This window comes from Myripristis murdjan, chromosome 10 (assembly GCF_902150065.1).
Source record: "Myripristis murdjan chromosome 10, fMyrMur1.1, whole genome shotgun sequence".
In the NCBI taxonomy this organism is placed as follows: Eukaryota; Metazoa; Chordata; class Actinopteri; order Holocentriformes; family Holocentridae; genus Myripristis; species Myripristis murdjan.
The window spans coordinates 2,794,059-2,821,595 of NC_043989.1; the positions used below are offsets into that span (position 1 = coordinate 2,794,059).

Consider the following 27,537-nt stretch of genomic DNA (forward strand, 5'->3'; position numbering starts at 1 on the left):
AAGCTGCTTCTTACACATTTATACCTTATATTAAATATTTAACAGGAAGCAGAATCATTGCCTCTTTTACTGAGCAGTAATAAATAATCCAGGTCTAATCGTAATCCCAACCTTAAAATAAGTGCTGATATTTTCATATTTTATTGTAGATATCAGACTTTACCCATCATGCTGTGTGATTCAAACTGAACCAGGTTCTGGAGGAATATCGGGGTTAAAGTCGAGCCAAACGTGCAGCAGCTGTGAGGCTTCATGCGAGGTTTGCTGGGAAAGCTGCACGGCTCTGTGAGTCTAACAGAAAACTTTTAATCCCACTCCCTCACATTAATCATCACAGTTTTATCAAGTTTTGTCAACAGATATGCCTCCTGAATGCGCCTGTTGTCCCAATCTGGCCTCTTCTGACTGCATTTCAAGGAAAGAAATTCATATTACGCATTTCAGAAACAGTCAAAAACCTTCAGTCAGTCACATAAAATATTCTGTATTTTAGTGGATCTCTTTTCCAGTCGGTGGAATCTGGAAAAAAAAAAAAAAAAAAAAAAAAGCAAAGAAATAACAGGAAGTGAACTACCTCCTATAAAGCATAATCTTATCATCTAAAAAATAAGGTTTAATAATAATAATTAAAAAAGCAATAAATAAATAAATAAATAAAATTAACTTGAAATTTGTCAAAAATATATATATATAAAAAAAAAGAAAACAGCTACAAGAAAACTGTATTTATAAATACTGAAATAATATATTCAAGCAGCTTATCTAATTAATCAATTCTGGGTCCAAATAATAAAAAAAGCTTGGAAACCCCTCAGCGATGGATTTTTCCTTTTAGTGCACGGCCGTCGTGCCCTGTGGTTTGGCTGCGGTGACCTCTGACCTTTGACCTCCGCTCCTCACAGGCAGTTAGAGGTAAACGTCTGAGATGCGCCCGCTGTGGTTTGTTTGATTCCGTGTGTGTGCCGGGTGGGTGGAGTTCAGAGCTGACACAAGTGCAGCCAAGAATTTAAAATTTTGTATTTTAATATCCTGCATAACATGAAACAAACACTTTTTATCTGCTGCTGAACTCAAGTCTCATGGCTGCATCCTAAACCTGCTGTGCCTCTGGATTAAAGGGCGATGCCACCCATTTTAAGAACTCCTGTTCTCTCTGAGCCTCGGGACAGTCCAGTCAGTGTTTCAGCTGTCAGTGTAATAACTTCCCACCAGTTTAATAAACCATTCAGATAATAACGGTTTTCACTGTGTAATGTAATAATCCACTTTATGTAATAAATATCCTGCAAAACGTGTGTTTTCCTGTTAATGTCATAATTATTACATTCATGGGAGTTATTACATCAACAGGAAGTTTGAACATTTCAGTTTCCGAAAATGTAAGAAGTGAACTGGTCCTGTAATAAAACTCAACGCACAGCTGTGTGACCGAGGTGTCTGCTGATCACTGAGAAAAGTTTAAACTGGGAACAGGAAGTGCTTCAGCCGGATACTCACTTATTCTCAATGGGCTTTTTTAAAGAAAACAAACATTTATTTATCATGAACAAATATGTATGGTCTCGCTCACCATTTTCTATCCAGGTAAATAACAAAAATGACTCTTCTGTTATCAGATTAACAGAAAAAAATATTACATTAATAGTCCTTTTATCACAGTTTATTTATTTGTTACTGGATTCTTTTATTAGTATTTTGCTTCCTCAATTTTCATTTCTATATTATGTTGTGCAAAGAATTTGTTTAGTAGCAATCAGGAATCCTTGTATTATTTGTACTATTTGCATATTCGGAATAAACAGTACAAACAATTATGAGGTTAAACAGTTCAAAGTATTATTTAAACCATAAGTCATAAGCAATACAATTATATTATATAAATATTAATCTTTAACAGTTTATGAGTTTATGAGTTTTGTTTTGAAACATGAACACTTCATCTGACTGTAATCCTTTTTTTATCCATATATTTCTTTTTTTTTTAATCCAAATTATGCAAGCGTTACAGTCAACATTTCTGATTTTTATTTCTGATTATAATTATTACGACCATTAATCTCACCTGCCACACTTCCCTTTAGAGAAAATACCTGTTGTACCAGAGAGAAATCCAATAAAACACGCATTTATTTATTTATTCATAGCAAGCCATTATAATAAGAGTCCATGAAATCATCAAAGTTAATAACTAATCATATTCCTGCCTGTAAGTGACCAAATACACAGACTTACCTTTATATTTGAGTCTCGTGCTTGTTTGACTAAGTAACACATGATTTGTCTTGCAAAGGTCATAAAAAGTCATAAATGTGACTCTGTGCTCGTTGCGGACGTCCTGATTGCAGCAGCTACGAACCAGAATTTAGGGCTCGTTCAGGTGTGAGGACTCACCCCAAAGCCTCATGGGTCAGTAAAGTTAGCGTGCCGTTCATTTTCAATGGAGCGGAGCCACATTTTACATCCAGTCACACCAAAGAGTTTATGGTGGAGTTTTCCAGAGCTCTGAGCGAACAACGTACGAGCTCGTTCTTAAAACGGGTGGCATTCCCCTTTATTAGAGAGGAAAGCGGCGATGAGAAAATACCGCACGGCCAGTGGAGCATTATGGCGGCGCTGAGGGGGAACAGGCGCGGCTTTGAGGGGCGGCAGATTTATTGGCCTTCACTTTGGCCGCGACACTCTGGAGGTTCGAGGAGCGACGCTGCCATGGAAATTATTATTATTATTGCCCCTGCAAAAAAAAAAAAAAGAAAAAAGAAAAAAGAGCCGGCTGTGAGTGGCCAGGGGGAGGAGAGATGCGGGAATATACAGGATTACAGTATATCTACACGTGCACCCAAACCACACGTGCACATAAAGACAGGCATTTAGATTTTACAGTCACAGCAAGTTAGATTTAAAAAAAAAAATGACTCAACTGTGATTGTCTGAATGTTTCTGTCACTCCTCGTGTCGTCCTGTGTGGTAAACCCCAGATATCAAACGTGTTTTATATTTTTTATTTTTATTTTGAGCTCTTATGCAAAGTCAGTAGCAGAATGTAAACAGAATGTAAGAATGTAGAATATAAGTGGAAATATAAGAAAATACAGTTTGTGATGCTGTGGACTATTTTATGTTTTTTCCCCTCTGGTGAACCCACAACCTCAGTTTGCCTCTCCCCAACTCCTACATTTCCCAGAATGCCTTTCAGCAACACCCAAACAATTTGTCTGTTAATTTGATTAAAATGACTAAAGAACACATTTTGTTCAGGGTTGTGTTCCTCCAGAGAACATCTCAACATGATTTCAGGTGTGAAATGTGTCGACCTCCTGCCGCTGAGAGTTGCTGTAGCAGCCGCCATCTTTGCATCAGGGAAATTTAAATTTCTATACACACAGAAACATAAAGGTCCTAACTGGAACCATAAATAGTTCCTCAGAGTGATGCTCTAGAAGAATCATTTTTGGTTCCACAAAGAGCCTTTTAGCAAGAGCTTCTTTAAAGAACCATTTCTGCACATGGTTCTTTAAAGAACCCCCAAAGACGCCTCAAAATCATCCAAAGAACTATGGTTCCTTTAGAAAAAGAACCATTTTAAGAAAGTTTTTTTGTGGACCCAGTTGGTTCCACAAAAAAAGACGTTTTTTAAATGGCTCTAAAGAATAAAAGCTTCTCTGAGTGTTTTAAATCCGATGATTGTGTATCAGGTTGAAAACCAGCATGAACATGTTGTTGGCCGGTTCTCCACGTTCCTCGTTCCTTCATTGGGTTCCAGACGAGCTATTAAAAATGTCAGCTGTGACGCTGTGGCATTTCTCCCTGTTTTCTGATGGTTTGTAGAGCGAGACATTAATCCATTCACTGAGGAAATAATCTGCACATTAATCCACAAGGAAAAGAATTGTTAGCTGCTGCCGCCACCAAATAACTCCAATAAACATGAAGAACCTTTAGCACTTTGAAGAACCACAGAAAGTGTGTGGAGAACCAGCCCCTAAATAAAGAGGTTCTTCAGCTGCTGATGGTTCTCTGTAGAACCACAGTGCATTTTGGAGAACCATTGAAGAACCAGTGTTTTTAGCAAGTAGCTGAGTCAGAGACGCGAAGCAAACCAGCAGCTCTAGAAAGAAGCTCTTCGCTCCTTGAGGGACGACACCAAAACCTGATGTTCACCGTTCATGTTTTAGATCCATTAGAATATTTTCTGGTATCAAACTCAAAGTGGAGCTGCTGGGAACATCTGGACGGGGCGTCACCTCGTCTGTGATTGGCCAGAAGCAAACAGAGACCAGACTGGCGGACGGAGGCGGGAGTGCAGCGTTCAAGTGTCTTCAGGTTTTTCTTTAGTTCCTCGAACATTACAAGCTAAAAGAGGGGAGGCCAGAGCCAGGAGGCGGGGAAGTGCTTGGAAAATGTGTGTGTGTGTGTATTGGTACAGTGGGTAGATGCTCCAGTAGCACACACACACACACACACACACACAGCTACCGGCCTGTGGTTTATTTTGGCCGGGCTGCCTGTAAGCAAATATCCAGCAGTGTCCTGAATCAACATTAATCTGATAATTAAGTCTGACGTCAGCAGGCGGATTCAAAGCGGGACGAGGCAGATGGGCCGAGTCGGGTTTTCTCCCTCGGCGTTTGGTTTTCTGCGGCTTTAAAGTCGTGAACTTCAAGCACCACCAGTCCGGCGGGAAACCGTAACGGCTGCTCTCTGAGGCCGTAAAACTTTCAGTCGGGCGGTCTCATTTACAAAACTCTTCTTTGACCCTTTTTTTTTTTTTTTTTTTCCTGGTTTCTGGCTCGGGTCTCGGCGCTGCAGCTGGTTAATTAGTCGGCCCTGCAGGTAGCCGGCCGTCGTCTGCTCTAAAGGTTGAGCCGTCTGGTGAAACTGCGAACACGGCTGCTGAGGATTGTCCTGATCTCCACAGGTGGAAGTAACTCATTACATTTCCTCACGTTACTGTAGGAGCTCTCTGTGTACTTGTAGTATTTTATGAGTATTTTATGAGTCAGCACTTTTACTGTTCCTTCAGTTCATTTCTGCTTGAGTTTTGTCCTTCACTACATTTTAAATCAGATCCATTACAGAGACCAAATGATCAATGACAGATTGTGGAACCTTTCACAATAAAAGCTCAGTAACAGTACTTCTACTTCTACTGCAGTTTAGTCAGGAGAGGGCGTTTTGCCCAAAATCCTGAAGTATTCCTTTAAGGAAAGGAGCTTCAGTGCTTCCTTTCCTATCTCCTGTAGCGAGGATACACTGGTCCATCCTTTACCAAAGGAAAGGAGATAAAGGCTTCCCACAATTCCTTACGGCAGCAACGTTTGACATGACATTTACATTTCAGGCTGTTTACTGAGGTTTGTGGTGGTTCTTAAGGCTTGTAAAGGCTTATAAATGGATATGAGACGTTTTTGGCCAGATGATGTTTTTAATTCAACGTGTTTGAAACGAGACTTTATTAAATTTGTAAGCTGTACATGTTATACTTATGATCTTATTTTCATCCAGTCAAACTAAGTGGGATTCATGTGGATAAATCTGAGCGGACAGGACGGGGCGTGTCGGTTCTTTATGTGACATCCGTTTGGTTTCTCTTTTGTGAACTGATGAACCCAGATGAGCTTTTTGTCGTCCATTTTCAGAGCACTGTAGTTTCACCACGGCAGACCCACGGCAGAAACGGTGGGATCCTCTCTCTTAAGCCCTGATGAACTCTCCTTCACATCTCTCCTCGACCTCATGATGTTTTCCATCAAGGTCAAGGAAAAGTGGTTAGGAAAGGACACAGGACGTTGTTTGACCGCAGCCCCGGTGTCATTTTAAGGGTAACGGGAGCCCTGGACTCCACATGATGCCTGACCACCTGCAGAGGGAGCGGTTATTGCATTCGGCTGGTGGCTAATTCCCAAACATTTTTTGTTCCAGACCACAGGAGAGAGCAGTTAACCTCTTCAACTTTCAAACCCACAGAACCTCATTGTGAATTCTAGCGGAGATCCTGAGGTTTCCAAAGATCCCAAACATGAGCTGCTGAACTCCGGGGAAATGTGTCAAAAATGATGCACAGGACATGATGGATCTTTTCTGCCTGATGTGATTCTGCAGACATAAAACAACAGCAGCTTGGCTTTGAATATTTCAGCAGAGACACGACATGGAGGAGGCTCTGTGCTGCTGTGTGGAGAAAATGTCTGCTCTATTAAAGTTCAAAATTTTCAAAATGTGGACCAAAATATCCTGAAATTCAGACATTTTTTATATTTATTAATCGCTTTTACCAGTCCTCTCTCCTCACTCACTGTTTCAGTAAGCAAGGAGAAGATCTGGTTACTGTACTCTAGAAATAATATGCTTGATATGCACACACACACACACACACACACACACACACACACACACACACACACACACACACACACACCCACACATTCACACACATAAATGCACGTAATTGTTGCCATTTTTCTCTGCGTCATCTTGGTGTTTTTCCATTTTGTGTCAGATAATTTACATTTTTCTGTCCTCTCTCTGTCTCATCTTCACATTTTATCTCAGTTCTGCCTCGTCGTCTCCAGACTTTTCAAAATGTGTGCAAAGAAACCGGAGTAAAGTAAACTAAGCTGCAGATGATTCAGCGATGTGCTTCATTACGTTTTGGTGTTGTGGGCTCAAACCTCAGCCTCATGTTGGGCAGGAACAGGGAGCAGGAATGCGTCTGGTTTCATATTCATAAATCATCCATCAGCAGCCGACGCCAAAGCTCCCACCAGCAGGATGAAACGCGATCTGAGGACACGGCGGGCTCGATACCGCACTCCCTGTCTGTGTCTCAGTGTGGGAGAAGTTTGCACATCAGGCCGCTGCTGAAATCTCTCAGTCAGATGTCGTCATGCGTCCAGATGAACACACGTTTCTTACAGCACCCCTTAATATCTAACTGTCAATCAAATCCACCCCCCCTTAAGCAACATCAAAGTCAGAAAAAAAACTTGTTTATCCATATTGTACAACATCAAATCCTCCATCACTCTGACACTGAGGGAAACTAAAATGTTGTTGTTTTATGGCTGCAGAATCACATCAGATAGAAAAGATCTACATGTTTTCATCATTTTAGACACATTTCCCCGGAGTTCAGCAGCTCATGTTTGGGATCTTTGGAAACCTCAGGGTCTCCGCTGGAATTTACAATGAAGTTCTGCAGGTTTGACCAAAGCTCGGCTGAGCCACGGTGATGAACCCGCAGCGGGCAGTAAAGGGTTCAAATTAAGTTACAAGAAATTCACAATAAGTTTACCACCAAATTACCACAAAAATAACCTTCTACTTACCATAACATTATCAAAAAATACCACAAAAAAAACAGATTAATTACCATAAAATCACCACAAAATTATCATGAAATTAAAAAAAAAAAAAAAAACAGATTAATTACTATAAAATTAATAAATTATCAGAAAAAAAAAACAAAACAGATTTTTTGCTTTTTGAAACTTTGATTTTAAAACTGATCTCTGCTATTTGATGAAAAACTCTCAGGAAGACGGTCACGAGGAAGTGCTCTGTTTGTAATGAAGATCTGAAGTCTGGCTCATCACACAAACATCAATAACTAAACAATCATAACCTGTTTCTCCTTTAAACAGAGACACTTTTATTTTTTTTATTAGTTTCTCTTCTTTTCTTCCCTCTAGTTCAGGATCAGTCCGCTTTATTTCCTTCGAACGATCAGGAAACCAAACAGTGCTGATGTTCTTGTCGTTTTCTTACCGGAGAAAATCAAAGAGAAGCTCAGAGAAACTCCACTTTTCTTCTATTTCTCCTTCAACCTCACCTCAGTGTGACAGGTTGCCCACAGGTTTTATGGAAAAGGAATCAGAGGACGTGAGTGGGATAAGAGTCCAGAGTTTGGATGATTCAGTGATGATAGCAAAAACAGTGACCAGGGTTTCGGCGTGGTAGAGAATAAATGTCTTGTGTGAAATCATCAGAATTCACAAACTAAATTAATTGTTTGTCTTGGTGCAGAAAAGTCTCGCGGTGTGGAGTGAAGCTACACGTGATTTGGGCTGAAATCTGCAGAACGCATTGGGCTCTCTGCTGGCAGCTTGTTCTTCTTCTGCAGCCTGGAAACCAGAGAACCTGCCGACCTTGGACGGACGCGGCGTCCCCGTCGCTCCAGGAGCCTCGCTGCTGTTTACTCCCACGTTTAAGGAAATAAATGCAGCTTCTGTTTGTCATGTCCACCAATCAGAAGTCATGTAAGGCTTCCCTGCTGTTGGTTGCACCAATTAGAACGATGTAATGCTGCATTCGAGATGTCTTGGGAGCTGTGATGTGCCCAGTTTGAATCTCCAAGTTCAACCTGATATCAGACTGGAGCGTGGAAAAGAGCCGCCGGAGGAAAGTGTGTCAGTAGCTGGGTTTCCATCCACTTATTTTTATTCGCATTTTCAGAAATTGCGGGAAAAAAAACTTGGATGGAAACGCCAGAAATTCGAAAAACGGCCGAAAATTCGCAGAAAAGTTTTTACGCTTGGAGGGGGTGGATTTCTCAGCGTATCGATAAAAGAAAATGCGACTTTTTGCTGTGGAAACAGGTTTTGTGAATAAACGATGACTGGACCGGATACCACGTCACACTTCTATGCTACAGTCTTATTATTAGTTATTATTATTATTATTATTATTGTTATTATTAGTCACTTATTCCTTATTTAGGACGGTTCGGTACGAAGTTAGCGCTGCCAAAACAGAAAGCAGACTTCTCCCAAGAGCCGACAAGTTCAGCAGGAATCTGTCCCTGATCAGCTGTTGAGTGTCAGCTGAGTGTTTGTTGTTGTTCAGTCGACACACAGACGCTATCTTATGACATCATCTCATGGCGCACTCTTCTCCCAATAATCGCAAAACAAAACTAATGGAAACAGGCATAAATTCGCATTTTCTTTTGCGCATTTTGACAAAATTCGCTCAAAAATTTCAATTTATTTGGATGGAAAACCAACCTACTGTCACGCCACACGCCACACAGGAGCCTCAGCGGCCGTTTAGCAGCTCCGGCCGACGTTTGTGCACATGCATGAGGGTTGGCTCGTTAGCTAATCATGAGGAAGTTTGTTCATCTTTACCTCGTTAGCTAAACATTAGCTTAAACTCTTGGTTAAGGTGGTTGGTTGAGGTTGAGGTTTGCTCGTAAGCTAACATCAGCGGCTCTGTTACATTACATTGCTCGTTGTATTTCCATCACTAATTTTACCGTTATCACACCACTGAATGGAGGTTCATCAGCTGTGATCGCTCTGGGTTAGTTAAGGTTAGTTAAGGTTAGTTCGTCTCCACTGCATCCTCCAGTGGCTCAGAAGCCGATTTCCATTGTCCAGCCAGTGAGGATCTGGGTGCAGAGGGAGGTGGAGGATGGATCAATCACAAACAAATCCTGACTCAAGCAAGAACAATATCCCTTTTTAGCTCACTAACCTTATCTAGCTACCTAGCTAATGTTCCTGTGCTCCTGTGTGTGTGTTCCCGCTGATGTGACTGTGCAGCCTCGCCCCGATCAGATCCACCTGCGTCTCGTCAGTCTGTGTTTTTAGTCTCTGTGTTTTCTTCACCTCACCGCCACTTCATCTTTGTCACTCGTGTCATTTATCTCCGGCGTTACTAGTCTCCTTCTGTGTATCTGCCCTCTTCCTCGCACACTGGACCTCACCTTCGTCACCTCCTTGTCGGACTCTTTTACCAGATTACCTGCCTGTTGCAGGGTTGCCAGATCTGTGAGACAAAAGCAGCCAAACAGCAACTCAAAACCAGCCCAAAACCCGCCCAACCTGGTATAAAAACGGCCCAAAAATCAGCCCAATACCAGAACTCAAAATATGCCCATAAAAATCCATATATGTTGCTTTTAAAGTCCAACAGCATTGCTATAATTGCAAAATGCACTATAATATCTATAAAATAACATCATAAACATTAAAGGCAATTTCCCAGGCAAAGGCAATTGAAAATCATTTCAGCTCACCTGTTAAACTGCTGGCTGTCTCCAACATCAAAAAGAACGGGGAAAAACTCCATGAACTTGAACTATTTACAGCGTTGTCCAGTTTCTTTTTAGACATGTTGAGATCCCTCGCTGTGGTCCCTGCCATACAGAACTGTACTGAACAAGGCCAGCATCTCTCTGGTGGGCTCAAACTCGTGGCAGCAGATTTCATTGGTCATTCAAAATATGAATCTTTATTCATAGGCATTATTCATCATCCGTGGACAAAATCTGTTACCCGCGGCAACACTTAAAAAGTAGCCCAATTGGCGGAAAAAACTCGGACTTGGCAACCCTGGCCTGTTGGCTCTGTAACGCACCTCATGACAACCAGAAGGTGCAGCAGGGCTCAGCCAGCCCAGACCTGTGGGGCTGAATGACTGATAACGTCTGTTTGATGGTGTGAAAACAGCCGCAGCAGGAGATTATAGCTGAAAACATGACACCACGTTTTTCTGGTGGGATTAAAAAAAAAGTTGAAAAATGAAATGGCACAGTGGAGTAAGCAAATAAAATCTTCCAGTTTGTGTGTTTGTTTACGGTTTTCACCTCGCCTTGCTCTGATGCTGTGTGTCGGCAAACTGGGAGTTCAGAGATCAGACCCGCGCTCCCCGGTGGGACGTCCCATCGGAAGCACTTTTCCTAATGAGACCTGGGACTTCTGCCAGTTACCAGGATGTCTTGAATGCAGCATGAGTGTAAAAACCCTGCCCTCGTAGAACCTAAACAATAAAAATGATGATAAAAGTCTAACGATCAGACACCGAAATTTTAAAAATCATTTTCATCTCCACCTGATGGTTCCTGATTTGCTTCCATCACCTGTTGGTGAAAGATAGTCAAGACAATTTGTGCTTTATCATGAATATTTGTGGTTAACTGACATTTATTCATATATTTGCTTGCTAGTCTTTAAATTATTTATACTGTACATACTGCATGCACATCCTTTGGTTGCTTCCTATTTATAGATATATTTATGTTATGTTTATATGTTAATATGTTTGCCTTGTTGTCTAAGTGATGCTGCTTTGCCTTTCTTATCCAGACAATAATAAAAACAGTGAATGCGTCTTACAGGACCGTGAAATCCTAAAACCCAAACAGAATCAAATGAATGTTTTCTCCATTTGGATTTCTGATCTCTCGTTCTGCCACCGCAGCACAAAGTAGCTCTGTGCTCTTTGATTTACACCCGTCCCTCCCAAACCCCCCCAAAGAAAACAACATATAAACATTTTGTCGTAATTTAATGCCTCAAAGGAAAGTGACATCACAAAAAAGTTGTATTTACGACTTCCGAGAAGCTCGCACAGAGCACGTTCAGGAAGCATCCGATGTAAATCTTGTGATGTCATGACAGAAAGGAGATGATTATGTTTCGCTGCATGTCTCTCTCTCTCTCTCTCTCTCTCTCTCTCTCTCTCTCTCTCTTTTTCTTCTTCTTTCTCCTCTGTGTTCCAAAATCAGACAAATACAATAAGTCTCTCCTTTAAAAAGAGAAACCCCAAAGCAACACCATTACCTCTTACCAAATTTCTTTTCTCTTACCAATATGTGAACCCAGCAGGAGTGTGTGTGTGTGTGTGTGTGTGTGTGTGTGTGTGTGTGCGTGTGTGTGGGAGGTGGACACAGATGTTTGCAGTCCATTAGAAGTTTAGTCTTTGTTTCCAGTCCCATGGCTGAGTAGATTTGGCTGAGGTCGGCGGTGATGAGGTCAAACCCGGAGCGCTGAGTCCAACTTTAGTGCCTGTGGATGGATTTTTTTTTTTTTTTCATCCTTTATTTATCCAGGAAAAGCTGAGTAATGCTGCCTTCATATCATGTGGGAAAACTGTCAGAACAACTGGACGGTTAGAAACAATGACTTGAGAGTGTCTGTGAGTCCAGTTTTCTGCAGACCTGATGGGATCTCACTGATGAAACATCTGACTTCGTGTTTAACGGCGAGCTAAACACGGTCGATGTCGACCACAAACCAGAAACCCAGCCAGTCGTTGTGTCATGCTTTGGCATTTTGAAAGCCCGGATCATAAAATGACTAATCCCGGCTCATTATTACCTTCGCCCACAAAGTCGGCAGGGGGTCGTGTTTCATCTTTGGCTGAGATTCGGTGGTCGGATCGCTCCGGGCTCTGAGGTTTTAGAAGTTTTAGTTTGTTGCAGTGATTGGGATTTCCACCATTAACTCATTATGCATTTATAACCATCAGTACCCGTTATGCTGCCTTCAGTGTAGGTAGGACATTTCAGCATCCAAGTCAACAGTGTTGCATTCAGGGTTGTGTTTTTCTGGAAGAAAGACACACAAATAATAAACTGTTCAGCTTTGGGTGAGATTTGTGGTTCATCAAGTGATTTCTACTGTTGGTTTTATTCCAAATTAAAGTTTCAAATCAACCGGTCACTCCCTGCAGTAAGCTGCACTTGATTATATGTATTTCATCATTGGTGATGTTGGGATTCAGGAAGGTGGCGACGTCAAAGTGCATCACCAAACCCTGAATCCTCAAGTAGAAAGGCCTTCGACTGAGTGATTGATTGACTGATTGATTTTGTATTAGCGCAATTTCACACAATAAAAGTGGATATAACAACAAAGTGTAATTTATAAGAAAAGAAGATGCTCAAGGAAGACCACAAAACAACAACAACAACAAAAACAAAGGGCCTAATTGCATGGTTCTCTGAAATAATAGTAACAATACCATCTGAACAATGCCATCTGCATGAAATACAAAGTTAAAAGCAGCAGCAGCTCACATACATGCACAACAATGCATGTGAGCACGAGTCCTGGAGTTATTATGTAGAGATGTATTTTGCAGCCGATGTGGTGAACACTCTCAAAAACTTTGTTGAATTTGGTGAATTTGCGTAATATTTGTTCAAGTTGTGGTGGAGTTGGGGGGCAGTAAGTTTGTCGTTCCTGTTGTTGCTGCAGCAGAAGCCGTCCTGCAGCCGGGCAGAGGAGGCCGAGTCGGTGGGCAGAAAAGAGGGCGAGTCACGCGCTTTACTTCGTGCGTGCAACTTGTCAGCCAAAGTTTCACCCGCGGTGCGTGAAGGAGAGGCATCGCAGGTCCTGCCTCCCCTCTGCTGTCAGACTTTACATCCAGCTCTGCTCCCAGTAGACCAACAACAAAGTGCAATATTTCCACCACATGTGCAATATCCCCCTCCCCATCCCACCATAACTGCACCACATATGCATATAAATGCATATTGATTTGCACTACCCATCCACACTGCCTTTTTCTGTTAATATATGTATACTATGCATATTACTATGTATATTGTGTTTATGTACACTTACATATCCCACCATAACCGCACCACATATGCATATTAATGCATATTTATTTGCACTATTCACACTGCCACTGTATACTTGTATATTGTACATATATACACCTACATATCCTCTTTTTATATCCTTTTTATTTTTATATTTTTATATTTTTTACTCTTATTTTTTACAGTCCACTTATGTGCACAGTATGTGTGTATGTGTATGTGTATGTGTATGTGTATGCGTGTAATGCTGCTGTCAACACTGGGAATTTCCCCATTATGAGATAAATAAAGGGATATCTTATCTTATCTCTTATCTTATTTGTCTCAGGCACTGTCACGCTGCAAATAACACAAAAAGCACAACACACACCATACAAACAGGCGTTACAAATCCCCATCCGTGTCTTCTTTTTTTCACCTGATGTGTGTACTTTCAATACAAATGCAGTTTCAGGATGTATGTGTGCTTTTACATGCAGTATGTAGTTTATATTCTATAACGTCGTGTTGAATTTGTTACTGTAGCTCTTTGTAAAGCACATTCCTGTGCTCTTAGTGTGAAATTTGTTATAAATAAAGTTGGAGCGGCTGAAGTTGAGGGTGCTGTAGCAGACAGGATGCAGATCTGATGTAATGAGCAGCAGAGTGAAGCTGGACGGGTGACTAACGTGGAGAAAATTACTGGTTGAACTCAGTTGGCAGCCGCCAGGCCGAGAGGTGGAAGTGCCTGAGAGTGCAGTTCCCCCTCACGGCCAGCAGAGGGACACGAGCCCGGCTGCTGCACAGTCAGAGTGCATGGAAGTCAATGGAAAAAAAGCTAAATTTCTTGATTTATTATGTCAATAAACATTTTTTTCATGAGGTTATACTCTCAGTCGCCAGTGTCAGGTCCTCTTAAATGTTCCTCAATGTTAATTTTGAAAATTGTGGTTCTGACTGTCTGTGCCACCCAGTGCCACATGGGAATTATATTAAAAATTATATATTATAATTATACATCTATTGTGTATACACATCATCTATTCTATAGATATTTGGCAGATATATTTCATCATACATGTAGTCTGTGCAAAGGTTTAAAGGTGAGAGGTCTAAAGATATTCTAGTGATATATTTTATTTTTTATTACTCTCATTGGGTAATGACAAGTTTTTTTCTTTTTCTCACATTCTTTGCATTGATCCACTTAATTTATTTTGTGACCTGTTGGGTTGAATTTTTCTAAAGCTATATATTTCTCCATGTGTTGATAGGTGTTTTTGTGTAGGCTACTGTTGTTTCTTGTGTGATGTCTGGACAACCTGCTGCTGGAGCACAAGAATTTACCAATTTGGGATCCATAAAGTTCATCTATTTCCATGTTCTGCAGTTCATGGCTTCAGGGGAAACTTGTGAATCCAGAAAAGCAGCTGAGAAATAAATGATTAACATCACAGCAGCTACGTACCTCCGTGTTTTATGTCCTCAAACTGACGTTATTGGAGATGTGATGAATTTGCCTGGACCGCTGCTGCAGCTCCTGGTTGTAAACATGATCGCTCACATACCGTCTACTGGAAACTTCTCAGACTTTATGTGCACATTCATGACCCCCCGCTGGTTCTGGTGACCCCGCGACCTTTCCCGCCGTGCCTCCATCAAGCCAGACTCGGGTCACTTTGGGGGATGTAGCGCTGCTGTTGTCGGGTTTCATGCAGCCGCAGCCGCACGCCCCTCCAGCTCTGCAACATCTGCTTTCCTCTCCGTCACTTGTGATGTGCGGAGAGACGAGTCGGCCCGCCGTGCATCATTTAGAAAAGCCTCTTCCCAGTGAAAGAGCTCTGTATTTCTGCTGAGTGTCTGCCTTAGACGTGGGGCTGATTTGTGCGGACACGGCCAGATATTTTCCTCGGCGGCTCAAAAGCAGCGACTGTGCTGAGAGCTGTAAATACTTCTCAGTGCTGAAGGCGCCAAGCCACATATTTTATACAGTGAAGGAGAGATTAAGGGGCTCTAAATCACTAGTGACACTTTAAATAAAGCTTTATGGCGATCATTCAGCTTCACTCTGACAGCGAACATCGAAGCTGTCAGCAGCTCGACGACTAAACCCAAATGCAGGGGCCACGGCACAAAATGTACAGATTATAATACAGATTACATAGATCTGAGGCCACATTACAGACACTAACTCACTTGAAAACCCTATTTAACTGTTTGGTAACCATGGAAATTAGGATTATGGCCTGTTTTAGGAAAGTAGTCATTATAAATCATCAGTTTCTAAGTCAAAGTTCCTGTTTTAACTTCCCAAATCCTAAATATCAAAACTCTCCAAACTTTAAGATGAATATTAATCTGTTCTGTTTCCCGCCAGCTAGTGTTAGCTACCTTGTTTAATCTGTCCGGCTGCTGGTTTTTGGTGCTTTTGGTTTGATTTTGTTCTTGAAGTGACGACATTTGACCCATGAAACATCTCGACGCTAACACTGTGGGTTACTCAGATAGTTTCAAATGTTCAGAGTTTAAATTTCCAGATAACGAAGCGACAAAATGCAGCCGGTAAACGAGTTTTATTCTGCAGAGGAAACACGTCTGTCAGCTCATTTTTTAAATTCTGTCTTTGCAGAGTGACGACTTAGTAGGAGTGGGCAAGCACACACACACACACACACACACGAGAGTCAGAATCAAAACAATGGACAATTGCAGTGGACCAAACCATTAAGCAGCATGACAGGAGTGTGTGTTCATCTTTCTGAACTTACACTCACGTTGTGTTTTCTGTCTATAATTAACACAAGTGCTTCCAAAATATGTTGTGTGACTTAGAATTATACAGTTGTGTTTCCTGTGATTTTTGGATGGGACGGCTATCACTTTTCCCGGGATTGGGGCAGCACTGCAGTTAAATATCAGCAGAATAACAGTGCTGGTTGTCAGTCACTTTTATTTGTATTTTTTTCACATCAGTGTGGATTGCATAATCGGACGTCATTTTTTGCTATGGCTTGCTTTATTTTCATTGTTCTCTTTAGCATGGCTGGACTGTTTTTTTTCTTCTTCTTCTTCACTGGAAACTTTTTTTAAGTGAAACCAGAAATATCAGCTCCTTTGCTGCTGTTATATTTTCTGAACCGTCTCAGCTGTCCTGTCAGATCGATTTGACCTCGCGCCTCCAGGCCTCGTGTGACTGTTAGACGACACATCCACACTTTATACACTATAATGTTCCTATGGTACATGTTCTGAAAGTGAAAATGAAGAACTTATTGAAAGAGGAATCTGTGGTCCAAAAATCAAAGCTCTAGACCCACTCGATCAATACATCAGTATATTGATCAAGTGTTTTTTTTTTGGTTTTTTTTTAACTTGAATATATTTGAATTTCCTGCACTTGAGCAGCACCCAAAGAAAGCAAATAAGGAGACATGCAGACTTCCTTTTTGTGATATGATGATACTGTTAGTCATATTCAGATTTAATGCTGGCACTCCAGTGAGTATTTTAATTTGATTTTTTTTCTCAAACACGGGGGTTTTCAAACTTTTTCCTCTTCCGGACCCCCACATTGACTTTCAGTGAGCTGCAGAGCCTCATCTGCAGTGTTTGGCCCCATCCTGACCCACATATCAAGACATAGTTTGGTTTATGCTCAGTATGAAATGCTTATGAGCCCGAAGAATGAGGTAAAGCATCACTGACCGGACCTTTAAATATTAATTATTATAAATATGAACAGATGAGCACACTAACTTTAAAATGATTATTATTACAATTAAAATTATTTTTAAAATGTGATTTTGTCTTCTTCTTTTTCTTCTTCTCCTTACTGTCTATTTTTATTTTTATTATATTTATTTTTTACAAATATCATTTTGCTCAGTTTAATTTCTTTTAATTTCTTTTTTCTTTTTCTTTCTTTCTTTCTTTCTTTCTTTCTTTCTTTCTTTTTTTTTTTTTTACTGCACCAGGTTAATGTGAATGTCTGGTGTTCTCTGGTGACTTTTTTTACTTCACTCCATGGAAAAAGCCCGTCCATCCCGGGGAACAGATTTATCATCAGAAAGTGACAAACTGTGTTTCCATTCCCAGAAGAGAAGAGGAATTTATCTCCTTTATTTTGTCATTTCTCATTTTCCCACACTGTTCTCTTTTCTAAAAACTAACTGCACTGGTTTTTACCACCAATACATTTTAAATAACAGACTTTTTTACTGCCTCTAAAGCACATTTTAACTTCTGTTTCAGAGAGTTGTCCCAGCCTCCAGCCCTGCACACTCACGGTTAACATCAGTGTAGACTCCCAGCTGAGCAGCACACACACTTTTAAAGTCCCTCTGAGAGTCTAATGATAATACACTGTGGATAACAACAACACAGAGGCATTACAGGCAGATTATGTTGGGTTTGTTTGCGGCAGTAAACATCAGTCCAGGTTATCTGTGCAGCCCGGAGCTCTGCTGACATGTAAACACTGTTGTAGGAGAAATTCCTGCATGGAGACATCTCGACTTTCCCTTATTGAACTTTACTGATTTTTTTTCTTTTTTCTCTCCCAGTCAGGGTGTCTTGTGTCCTCCATCGACGCCCCTCCCTCCCCTCGCCTCCGCTCTCCTCTCCTCCCCTTCTCAAACCGGCCGACCCCGCTAATAAAAACCCGCAGCCGTGTGCGCTCCCGGAGCCTGGAGGGAGCGGAGGCGCACGGAGGACACACACACACACACACACACAGGAGGGGACACACACGCAGGAAAATGAAGTTTCTGACGCTGCTCGCTTTGTCTCTCACTTTAATCGCGACCCTTTGCGTCGCCAGATCTCCGTACGAGGCCGTCCTGCAGCACAGCCGGATCCGCGGCAGGCAGCAGGGGTGAGTCCAGCCGAGCCGTGCGTAAAAGTTTGGGCCAGTCGCTGCGATGTTTGGACAGGACCGCGCTGTGTGTCCGGCTCCACAGTGACATTACCACACTCAGGATCAAGCTGTGTCCCTATGGTATCACTATAGCGCCCCTGTAATATTCCTGCAATATTCCCAAAGTGACTCACAGCCTGCCTGTGGTGTTCACAAGTGACATTATAGTATTATCTTGTGATATATGGTAGTTTATGTCCTGTAACATTATTAATAATATTCCTACAGTGCATATGGTTCTCAAAAAGTGACTTTATAGTCACTTTTTGTCATTTATGGTCTTTTTCCTATGATACCCCATGATATTTTTACAGTAATCAACTTTGCAATGACCTTATTGCACTCTGTGGTATTGTATCCCATGCAGTATTAAGGTAATGTTGCTGTAGTTTGTCTGTGGTGCTCACTGGTGAGTATATGGTGGCTTTCTGCACCTGTAAGAGTAGTTTTAGCTCCTGATGATATTCACTCAGGGGCTGAAGGTTTCTGGTGACCTGACTGTATATACTTTGAGGATTTTTATGTCACTAGGTCTGTAGCATTAGGATTTCTATGATATTATGCCTGTAATATTGGGATTTATGTTATATTTGTTGTTCTTTATTAGATGCATATACTGTTTTAAGGTATTCGAGTGCTATCTAATGTCATTAACCAAGGACTGAGTAAAAAACGATCCTAGCTGTGCGCCATGTAGTTTAACTGTGCATGTTTGGCTCTTTACAGACCAAATGTTTGCGCCATGCAGAAGATTCCGGGAACCGACAAGAAATACTTCACCAACTGCAAGCAGTGGTACCACCGCAAAGTCTGCGGCAAACCGACGTGAGTGTTAACCACATGCATTAAATCGCCTACTTATCAACAATAATAATAGTAAATGCATGCAGTGAAAGCATTCTGTTTGAAGTCGTGACTGTAAAAAACGTAAAAGTGTATCATGTACTTGAGAATAGCATGTGCACAAAAAAAGAAAACAAGATGACATTAAATTGAAAAAATATTTTGAGTGGACAAAATATGCAGGTTTACACAAAATATGAACTGTTTAGGGCAGAATATTGGAAGGAAACTTGTGTCCAGGGTCCCAAAGGTGTTTGAAATGAGTGTCCTTTATGCATTTCTTGTCTATTTGAAACTTATGAACACATTGTGCTGCAAATGAATCTTATGTTTTTGGGTTTTTTGTTTTTTGTTTTGTAGAATAGTAAGTATGGTGTAGAGTGTAGAGTTTCTGCTCATGTGGCTGAGTCTAAAACTGTTTCCAGACTGGACTTTAAGAGTTGTTTCATTAAGCGCTGGGACTGTATGGGGTCAGGACTCGACTGTGTGTCCGAGTTATAATGGAAGGAATTTGTGTGTTTGGCGGGCGGAGGAATGTCCCAGCTCCAGAGGTGTCCTCACATAACTCGAGCCAACTCTCCTGAGGGGAGACGGGACATCTAAAGCCTTACATAAGCCTGCGAGGAGCAGAGCCACCAGTGTTCGCTCAGCTCCCACAGCCAAAAACCCACTTCAGGCCGACATCCACACCCACCAGAGTTAACTCAAAGGACAAATCCCGTGTCATTTGCATTTTCCATCCCTTGAATCTGACTTCTGACTTTCTTTTTCAAGCACAAAGCCACATTTGCCCATTTAAAACAAATTTTTTGCCGGACTTCTCGGCTTTATTGACTTCCATTCAGTTCCAGACAGAATAGAAAACAACTCAGAGACTTCAAACTCAGTCACTGACAACAAATTATCACTGTGAGCAAAAATAGTTTTGTAAAGTTGCATGAGAACACTAATCTGGCTGTAAACTTTTACATTTTGGGATTATTTTGTTTCACTTTAATGTGTTGCATTCAGGAACACCGAGAGAGCTCAGACAGGAGAACTTTCTGCATGTAACTTGTAAAAGGAAACCAACAGTAAACCAACCAAACCAAATCTCAGCTCTGTGGTTGTTACATAAATGTTTAACATGTTTATTCAGCACAAAAAAGTTTAATAGACGACTGAAAATGACTTGGAAGCACCTCCACTTCCTAATCCGCATTGCAGATGCAAGAATATATGAATATGCAAATCGGATATTTGTCGGGCACATTTTGAATTTGTATGCGCTGTCCTGAACTTGAATGTGGTAATGACTGAATTTAGCTTTTAAAGGTGCACTACACAAAATTCTGAGGGTCGGCTGAAGTGAGGATTTTAGAAAAGCAAACAAACAAGGAATCGATCAGACAGTGTCAGGTTTGTCTTAGGTTTCACTTTCTGCTTGATGTTCTTGCTTCACTTATTTCACCTGCTTCCTTTCATCATGGAAAAACAAAACAAACCCAAAAAAGTGCCTAAAGTTAACCACATCACAAAGCATTTAAATGAAGTTTGATGGACTGAATCGCTGCAACGTCCCCAGCTGTGTCTCAGAGCTCAACATGGAGCACAAAACTGAATTTGAAGTTTAAATAAAAAGTGAAAGTCAGCAGTGACTGTGTATAGAATTCACTTTCAGATTCCGCCCTACAGATTCTATTTTCGAATTGATTTATTCAAACAATTTCTTTTTGTAAATATAAATCTATAAGCTATGCAGTTGGAGCTGATCTCCCTCCGTACACACTCAGCTTTGATCCATCAAGCTGAGTCTCTGTTTTCCGACGAGCCGCTGATCCTGATAGATTCTGAATGTCGTGCAGCCGGTCGGCGGATTTTTAACAGACGGGAAGCAGAGAAATTTCAGCAGCTTAACGCTCAGCCGCAGAGACTTCAGGCTGAAACCTGGAGAAACTGCAGGGGGAGTGGAGAGTGGAGGAAATACTAGCACACACACACACACACGTGTGCACACACACACACACACACATGCACAGAATTTACCGCAGACACAGACACTTTAGCACGTTTGCACACATAAATGATCCAGTACAAATGCACACACACACACACACACATTCATGCATGCATCCACCCACTCAACCACACACACACACACACACACACACACACACACACACACACACTCACACTTATTAACAAGAGTTTGGCCAGCAGTGGACCAGCTGTGTCACAGAAACCATTCTGCATGAGCTGAGCAGGATTAGAGGAGTGTGTGTGTGTGTGTGTGTGTGTGTGTGTGTGTGTGTGTGTGTGTGTGTGTGTGTGTGTGTGTGTGTGTGTGTGTGTGTGTGTGTGTGTGCACGCGAGCAGAGCAGTTCCCAGCCTCCTCAGTGAGTCTCAGCAGTAAATTGAAGTCTTGTAAATGTGATAATTGCCTTCAGTGCTGCGCCGTGTGACAGCGGAGCGTTCGCCGGCCGGGCCAGACGACTGTTTGTCTCCAGGAGGAACCGCTTTACTGTCATTCTGATTAGCGCACACACACTCATAAAGGCTGCAGGTTTTGTGTGGAAACGTGAAAATTAGAGTCATTGTTTATCTTGGGCAGCAAATAAACTTGTGTCTCCAAGAGGCAAATAGGCCAGTAAATCCCAAAATTAACCCAAATGATTTTCTAACAAATGATCTGGACTTCTCCCAGGACTGCGGGGGAAGTTAGGGTCACTTTTCTTTGCATGTGTGATGTTTGGGACTTTTTGGCCTGGTGGTGGCGCTGTGGTGGGCCAACCACTTTCATTTTGCTACTGGGTAGGATATCAATGTTAAAACGAAAGCACTGGTGCATGTTATTAATTTAAAGGGTGCAACACGTTATTAGAAAAGTAACGCAATGATCAGCTTTGACCCACTTTGACCCTTAACCTCGATGTCACAGAAATCAGACAAAATGAAAACAACCTGTGCCACACTGGACGGACAGGTTTCTTTCAAGAAGCTTCCAAATGGACAAACTGACACTGACAACCAGTTTAAAATATCAGCTAAACGACAAACATGATTTTTAGTGTTTCCAAAGATGCCTGTGGTGTGTCAAGCAGCACTTGTGGGGTGTGAAAGATGCAAATCTGTCAACACAACAAATCTGAGCGATGCAGCTGCTAAATGGATTTCCACGCACTGACGGTCCATCAGCGTTTTCAAGACGAGCTGAAAAACATCCACAGATTGTGTCGGGGAATCCTAAACACGCCATAAAACAGTGAAAGCAAAGCAAGCAAGCAATTTAATACATGTTCAGTGTGTCAGTAATCATATTTATACCATGCTCCGGGTGAATACACTCCTCTGATTGGCTGGCAGGTGTGTTTAATCACTGTTCTTAAGTCATCAGCTGCCCAACTTGTAACCACGGCAACTTTAAGAAGCACAGCTGAGGTATTGACTCGATTTAAGAATTATTCCTTCCCATGACAATAGTAAGCTCTTGTTTCATAAAATTTTGATTGAGTGCAAAACTTTCACCAAAAATTTGCTTTTATTATATAATATTGGCAAATGACTGTGGTGTAAGTGGGATAATCAGCGAGTAGGTGTAAAACATAGTGCAGCATGGAGGGCGGGTCGCCTCTGTGAACTTGATCCACAACTACTTCTTGATTAACATGATTAAAAAATGAATCATTTGACCGCAATAGTAAAAACTTGAACTCAAATTTGACCCAGCAGTTTAGAACCCTGTTGGCCTGGTGGTGGCGCTGTGGTGGGCCAGTCCGATTTATGTTCAAAGTCTCAGAAACCAATCAGTCAGAATCGACTCCAGGAATCTGACTCCAGTTTACGGTAGCCAAGTGGATACTTTTGTTTTTGGATTGAATATCTTTAAATTTGGTCGTTTTATGCCAGAAATCCCAGATATTCTGTGTTTTTCTCCTCGAGTTTCCTTCTTGTCCAGGTGGAAAAGCCTCTGAAACAGCATTTAAGTCATTATTGGAAACAATGAGGCAGCATTCCTGTTAAATGACTGTCGCTTCAGCACTTTAATCTGCAACAAGAAGAAATGATTCATCTGCAAAAATGCTGATCTTTTTCTTCTTTCCTCCACTTCCCCTTTTTCTCTTCACTTCTCCCTTTGTCTTCTCTTTCCTCCTCATCTTTTCTTTTCTTCTCTGCTTGTTCTTCTCCCCTCACTTCTTTTGCTCTTCTCCTTTCTGTATTCTCCTCCTGATTGTCACTCTTTCTTTCCTGGCCTCTTTAATCTTTTCTTTTCTTCCCCGCTCATCTGTTCTCTTTATTTCTTCTCTCGTCTCCTTTCTTATCTGCCCTGTTCCCGACCCTCTGCTTCTCTCATCACTTTTCAGCGCTATCTTTATTTCCCTCGCCTTCTCCTCTCTCTGCTCTTCTCTTTATCGCCCCCATGCTTCTCTTTGATCTTCCTCCTCTTTTATTTTTTCCTTTGCTTGTCTTTTCTTTTCCTCCTACTTGTCTTCCCTCCTTATTTCTTGTCTTCACCATCTCCTCTCAGCTGCATTACCCCTCATCTTTCTCTTTAAAAAATATCTTTATCTCTTTATATAAAGTTTAAAAATATCAGGACAGAGGGAAGATAGAGATGGAGAGACAGTGAGACAATTCGAACATTGAAGAATTTGAGCAGATGTTTGCTGTGGGACTCGGCCGTTTTTAACTGGCATCAGCTGAAACCAGATGCAGATGTTGCTGTTTAAAGGACATTTCCAGTTTGTGTTGGTGCTTCAGCCTGTGTCGCTAAACTGCACGCAAACTTGACATTACTGCTGACCGCCTTCCAGAGCGGAGCGTGTTTGTTTAGATGTTTTTCTTCCCCCCAGGCTGCCATTCATCTCCATTCATTTCATTATGCTTCAAAAGTCAACATGCAGAGACTTCAGTCTCGCTGGAGATGGTTCATCCATCACAGCAAGGGTCCCACATGAGTTTTTTGAAGTGATCTCTGATCCTCAGCTGCCTGTTTTGGATGAAACTGGGGCAAAACAGGGATTTGGACATTTTGAATATAAGCCTAAACCAACAGGGACCTAAAAACGATCAATATCTCAGATACTGACGGCTCAAATCTGACAAACTTTTGGGGAGTGGTGTGTTTTTACATTGATTTCCAGTGTCCACAAAAAGAAACTGATCGGCTAACCACAGCGCCACCAACAGGCCAAAAAAAGTCCCCAAACTTCAAACAGATACTAAACATCATTGCTGATTTCTTTCTTCTTTTTTTTTTTCCAGAGTTATTTTATCGCTTTGATTGCTGATTTGAAAAGATCTGCAGGTCATCTTCCAGTGGCAAAACTTTATCAATCTGGAACGTCTGAGTCAGAAAAACAAACCTTCTACTTGGCCGTCAGACCAGCGATCATGTTTGAAAAAATAATGATCAGATAAATCTACATGAACCTTTTCATGATGCCAATGTTAGATTATTTTGTCTCCTGAGTTTAATTTTGCCATTAAACAGCCCGCGAATGCACGTCATACAAAGTCCTGGAGTTCGGAGCTTCGCAGCAGCACCTGAATGCACCACAAGACCTGCAGGCTTTTCAAACGATAAAGCGGCTTTGACAGAAATAAACCCGGCAGGACGCTCACTGTGATGCATTCACGATCTCAAGCCTCAAGTGTCTGCAGGTTGAGTTTTGTGTGATTTTTTTGTGAAATGAATGGAAGCGAACGGCTGCCTGGGAAGTCTGCTTTGGAAAATTATTGGTGGTGATATGAAGTAGAAATATAAAGTGAACTGAACTGAATGGCCCTTTAACGGGTCAGCTGAGTGGTGTTGGAGGCTCTAAAGTCACGAAGAACATTTGAATCTTTCACTGTTGAAAATATGAAGTCAGACGCTCACACACACACACACACACATAGAGAGAGGAGTGTGTGTGTGTGTGTGTATTTACACAAATCCATGTATTTATGTATGGATGAGTGTCTGTCTTAGTCCATGTGTGTATGTGTATACTGTATGTACATGCATGTATGTGTGTGTGTCAATATTTGTATGTGTGTGTGTGTGTTGAGTGTGTTAAAGTAAGTGTGCTGTATGCGAGCATCTGTGTGCGTTCAGTTTATGTATGTATGCGTGTTTGTGTGTTTGTGTATGTGTGTGTGTGTGTGTGTGTGTGTGTTTGCATGCCAGGACCGCAGAACTTCCCCTTCATCTGTGACTTGGATCTTGAACATAGCTTTAAAATCTCAGATGTAAATCCTGACTGCAGTAAGTGGAGACTAACTGGCTTCTCCTCAACACTGATTCTTTCATTTCAAATCCTCAGGAAAGAAAAAAAAACCCTAAAAAGCCAGTGTTGCTGCGAGCGCTGGATGTTTGTAGGAAATGGCGGCTTTTTTTACAGGAACGCTGTTAAGGGACTTGAACGCCCCGAAACACACACAAATCATTCAGTTCAGGACGGCGGCTAAAACGTTTTTCCACCACACACACGCCCCCCCCCTCGCTCGGGTCAGTTTCCAGAGCTGCATTCAGAGCGCTGCAGCCTGGGTAAACACAAAGAGCCCGGGGCTTTTATCATTGACTTTTTAATTAGATTTACAGACGGCCAGGTCGGGCCGGGGGGTGTTTGAAGACGGACGAGGCCGGTGTTGTCGGGTCAGGTGGCTTTACCCGGCTTTCACGCTGAAACAACCCTGTCTTTGTGCTCCCGGCCTGCGACTGCTGTATCAGCGGGCTGCGAGGAGGACAAGGAGGCGGAGAGGTCAGAGGTCAGCCGAGGGGAGACTCATAACTCTGCTCGTAACTCGCAAATGCCCCACCGGCCTCCCCCTCCATCTCCTCCCCTGCAAAACTTAAGACAGAGCCACAGCTTGGCTCCAGGATCCAAAAACGACGACTTTATGCATGCAAAGCTGAGGAGAAGTCACCAAACACCAAAATAATCTACAAAAGAGTCTACGAAATAGGGAATTTTGTATTTTCTTCAGTAGTTTCAGCTACTTGGCGTGGTTTATTCGTTTTTTTTTTTGTCTTTTTAAGCGGACAAAAAATGACTAAGTATCCCAAAGAGAGCTAGCATGCTAAAATCTAATATGCAATCCGCCTGCAGTATACTTTACTCCTCCAGCCTCGACAGTAACTTTTTATTCTTCATCGCTGGCCAGAAAGTTACACAACGCCCCTGAAAATGTCATATTTCATATCACAGACAATTACACCTACCCTCCTAAATCCCGTCGATGATTCCTCCAGCTTCTGGGTTTGTTTGGAGCCGTTTAATGTTTGACTGCGTCCCAGCGAGTCAAGGGAAACTCGCTTTCATCGTCAAATCAGGCTGACAGAAGCCCTTCCCGCCCAAGTGAAGGATGAGAGTCTTCCTCAGCGGTTTTGTTGCATCATGTCTCTCGCTGCCAGAGAGCCTGGAAGTTTTCAATTTGTCTCAGTCAGGATGTTGAAGCCGGCGTGATTAAGCCGGGAATCCGAACCAGCAGACGCAAGGATGAAGATCTTCCTCTGCTTCTTCCTCTTCCTCTGCCGGATCTTTCGGGAAGGCCTTAGCGGCTGAATTATGGCAACCTTGGCCTGTTTATTTTGTCAGAAATCCATGGCTACCGACTTTGTTTATGTGGAGAACAAATAGGAGTCGAGTTTCCATCTGTTTTGATAATCAGCCCCGTCTGGCTCCCAGTCGTCCCCCCAGTGCCATTTTACTGGGCCAGCCCCCCTCTTAACATAGACACTTAAACACACACACTTTCCTCTCCATCTTTCACCCCATGTTAAGCATTCCTGACCCCCCACCCCCGCCCACCTCACACACAGTAGCTGATTACTTACATCTTTGCCATGTGCTTGCCTTTTACTGCATTTTCCATCCTGATAACGGGCTGCAGGGACCGGAGGGCTTCTCTCTCTCTTTTTTTTATGTTTTTTTCCTGAGATATTTTATGAATAAAACTCAACTGCAAGTTGTTGGTTCAGGTGTGAGGTCCGACCACACTGGCATTAAATTTAAACTTTTAAGAATTTAGTTTTGTCAGCTGCATTATGCATTAGGGGAATTTTCATAGGCAGGTCGACACACTGGAATGAAATCACTGTAAATTAAAGTGATATCAGTGATTACAGTTCCTATTGGCTGGTTACAGGTTCTTGTGCTGTGGTTTCAGCCTTTTAAAAATTCAGAGGAATAAAGCGCATGTCTGGAGGGGTGATACTTAAATTTTGCTTGGTTTGAATACAACATAAAGGATAAATTGAAGGATAAAACACTGATTTGTAGGCCAGGGATTCTGCATAGCAAGAGATTATTCATTGAAATATCTTAACACATTCCCTGTGAGAAATTTGCATGATTTTTTTTTAAGATTAATGATTATGTAAGTCTAATCACTGTTGAATACTACACATAATTTTTGGCTCATCGTAGACAGTACACACAGAAAAGACAATAATCTGAGCTAAAACATCTGATAATCCACCAAATTAAAGCTCTACTCGTCTCTC

The 27,537-nt window shown here is 41.8% G+C and overlaps 1 protein-coding gene across 1 annotated transcript in view; it reads left to right on the forward strand.

Annotated features, from left to right (window-relative positions):
* Nucleotides 1–18,012: 18,012 nt before the first annotated feature.
* Nucleotides 18,013–27,537, forward strand: part of tgfbi (transforming growth factor, beta-induced) — a 35,384-nt gene continuing 25,859 nt past the window's right edge. Inside the window, exons 1-2 of the mRNA XM_030061868.1 lie at nt 18,013–18,185; nt 18,954–19,052. Coding sequence (XP_029917728.1) covers nt 18,070–18,185; nt 18,954–19,052 — 215 coding nt within the window. The 5' untranslated portion in view covers nt 18,013–18,069. The remainder of the gene's footprint in view (nt 18,186–18,953; nt 19,053–27,537) is intronic.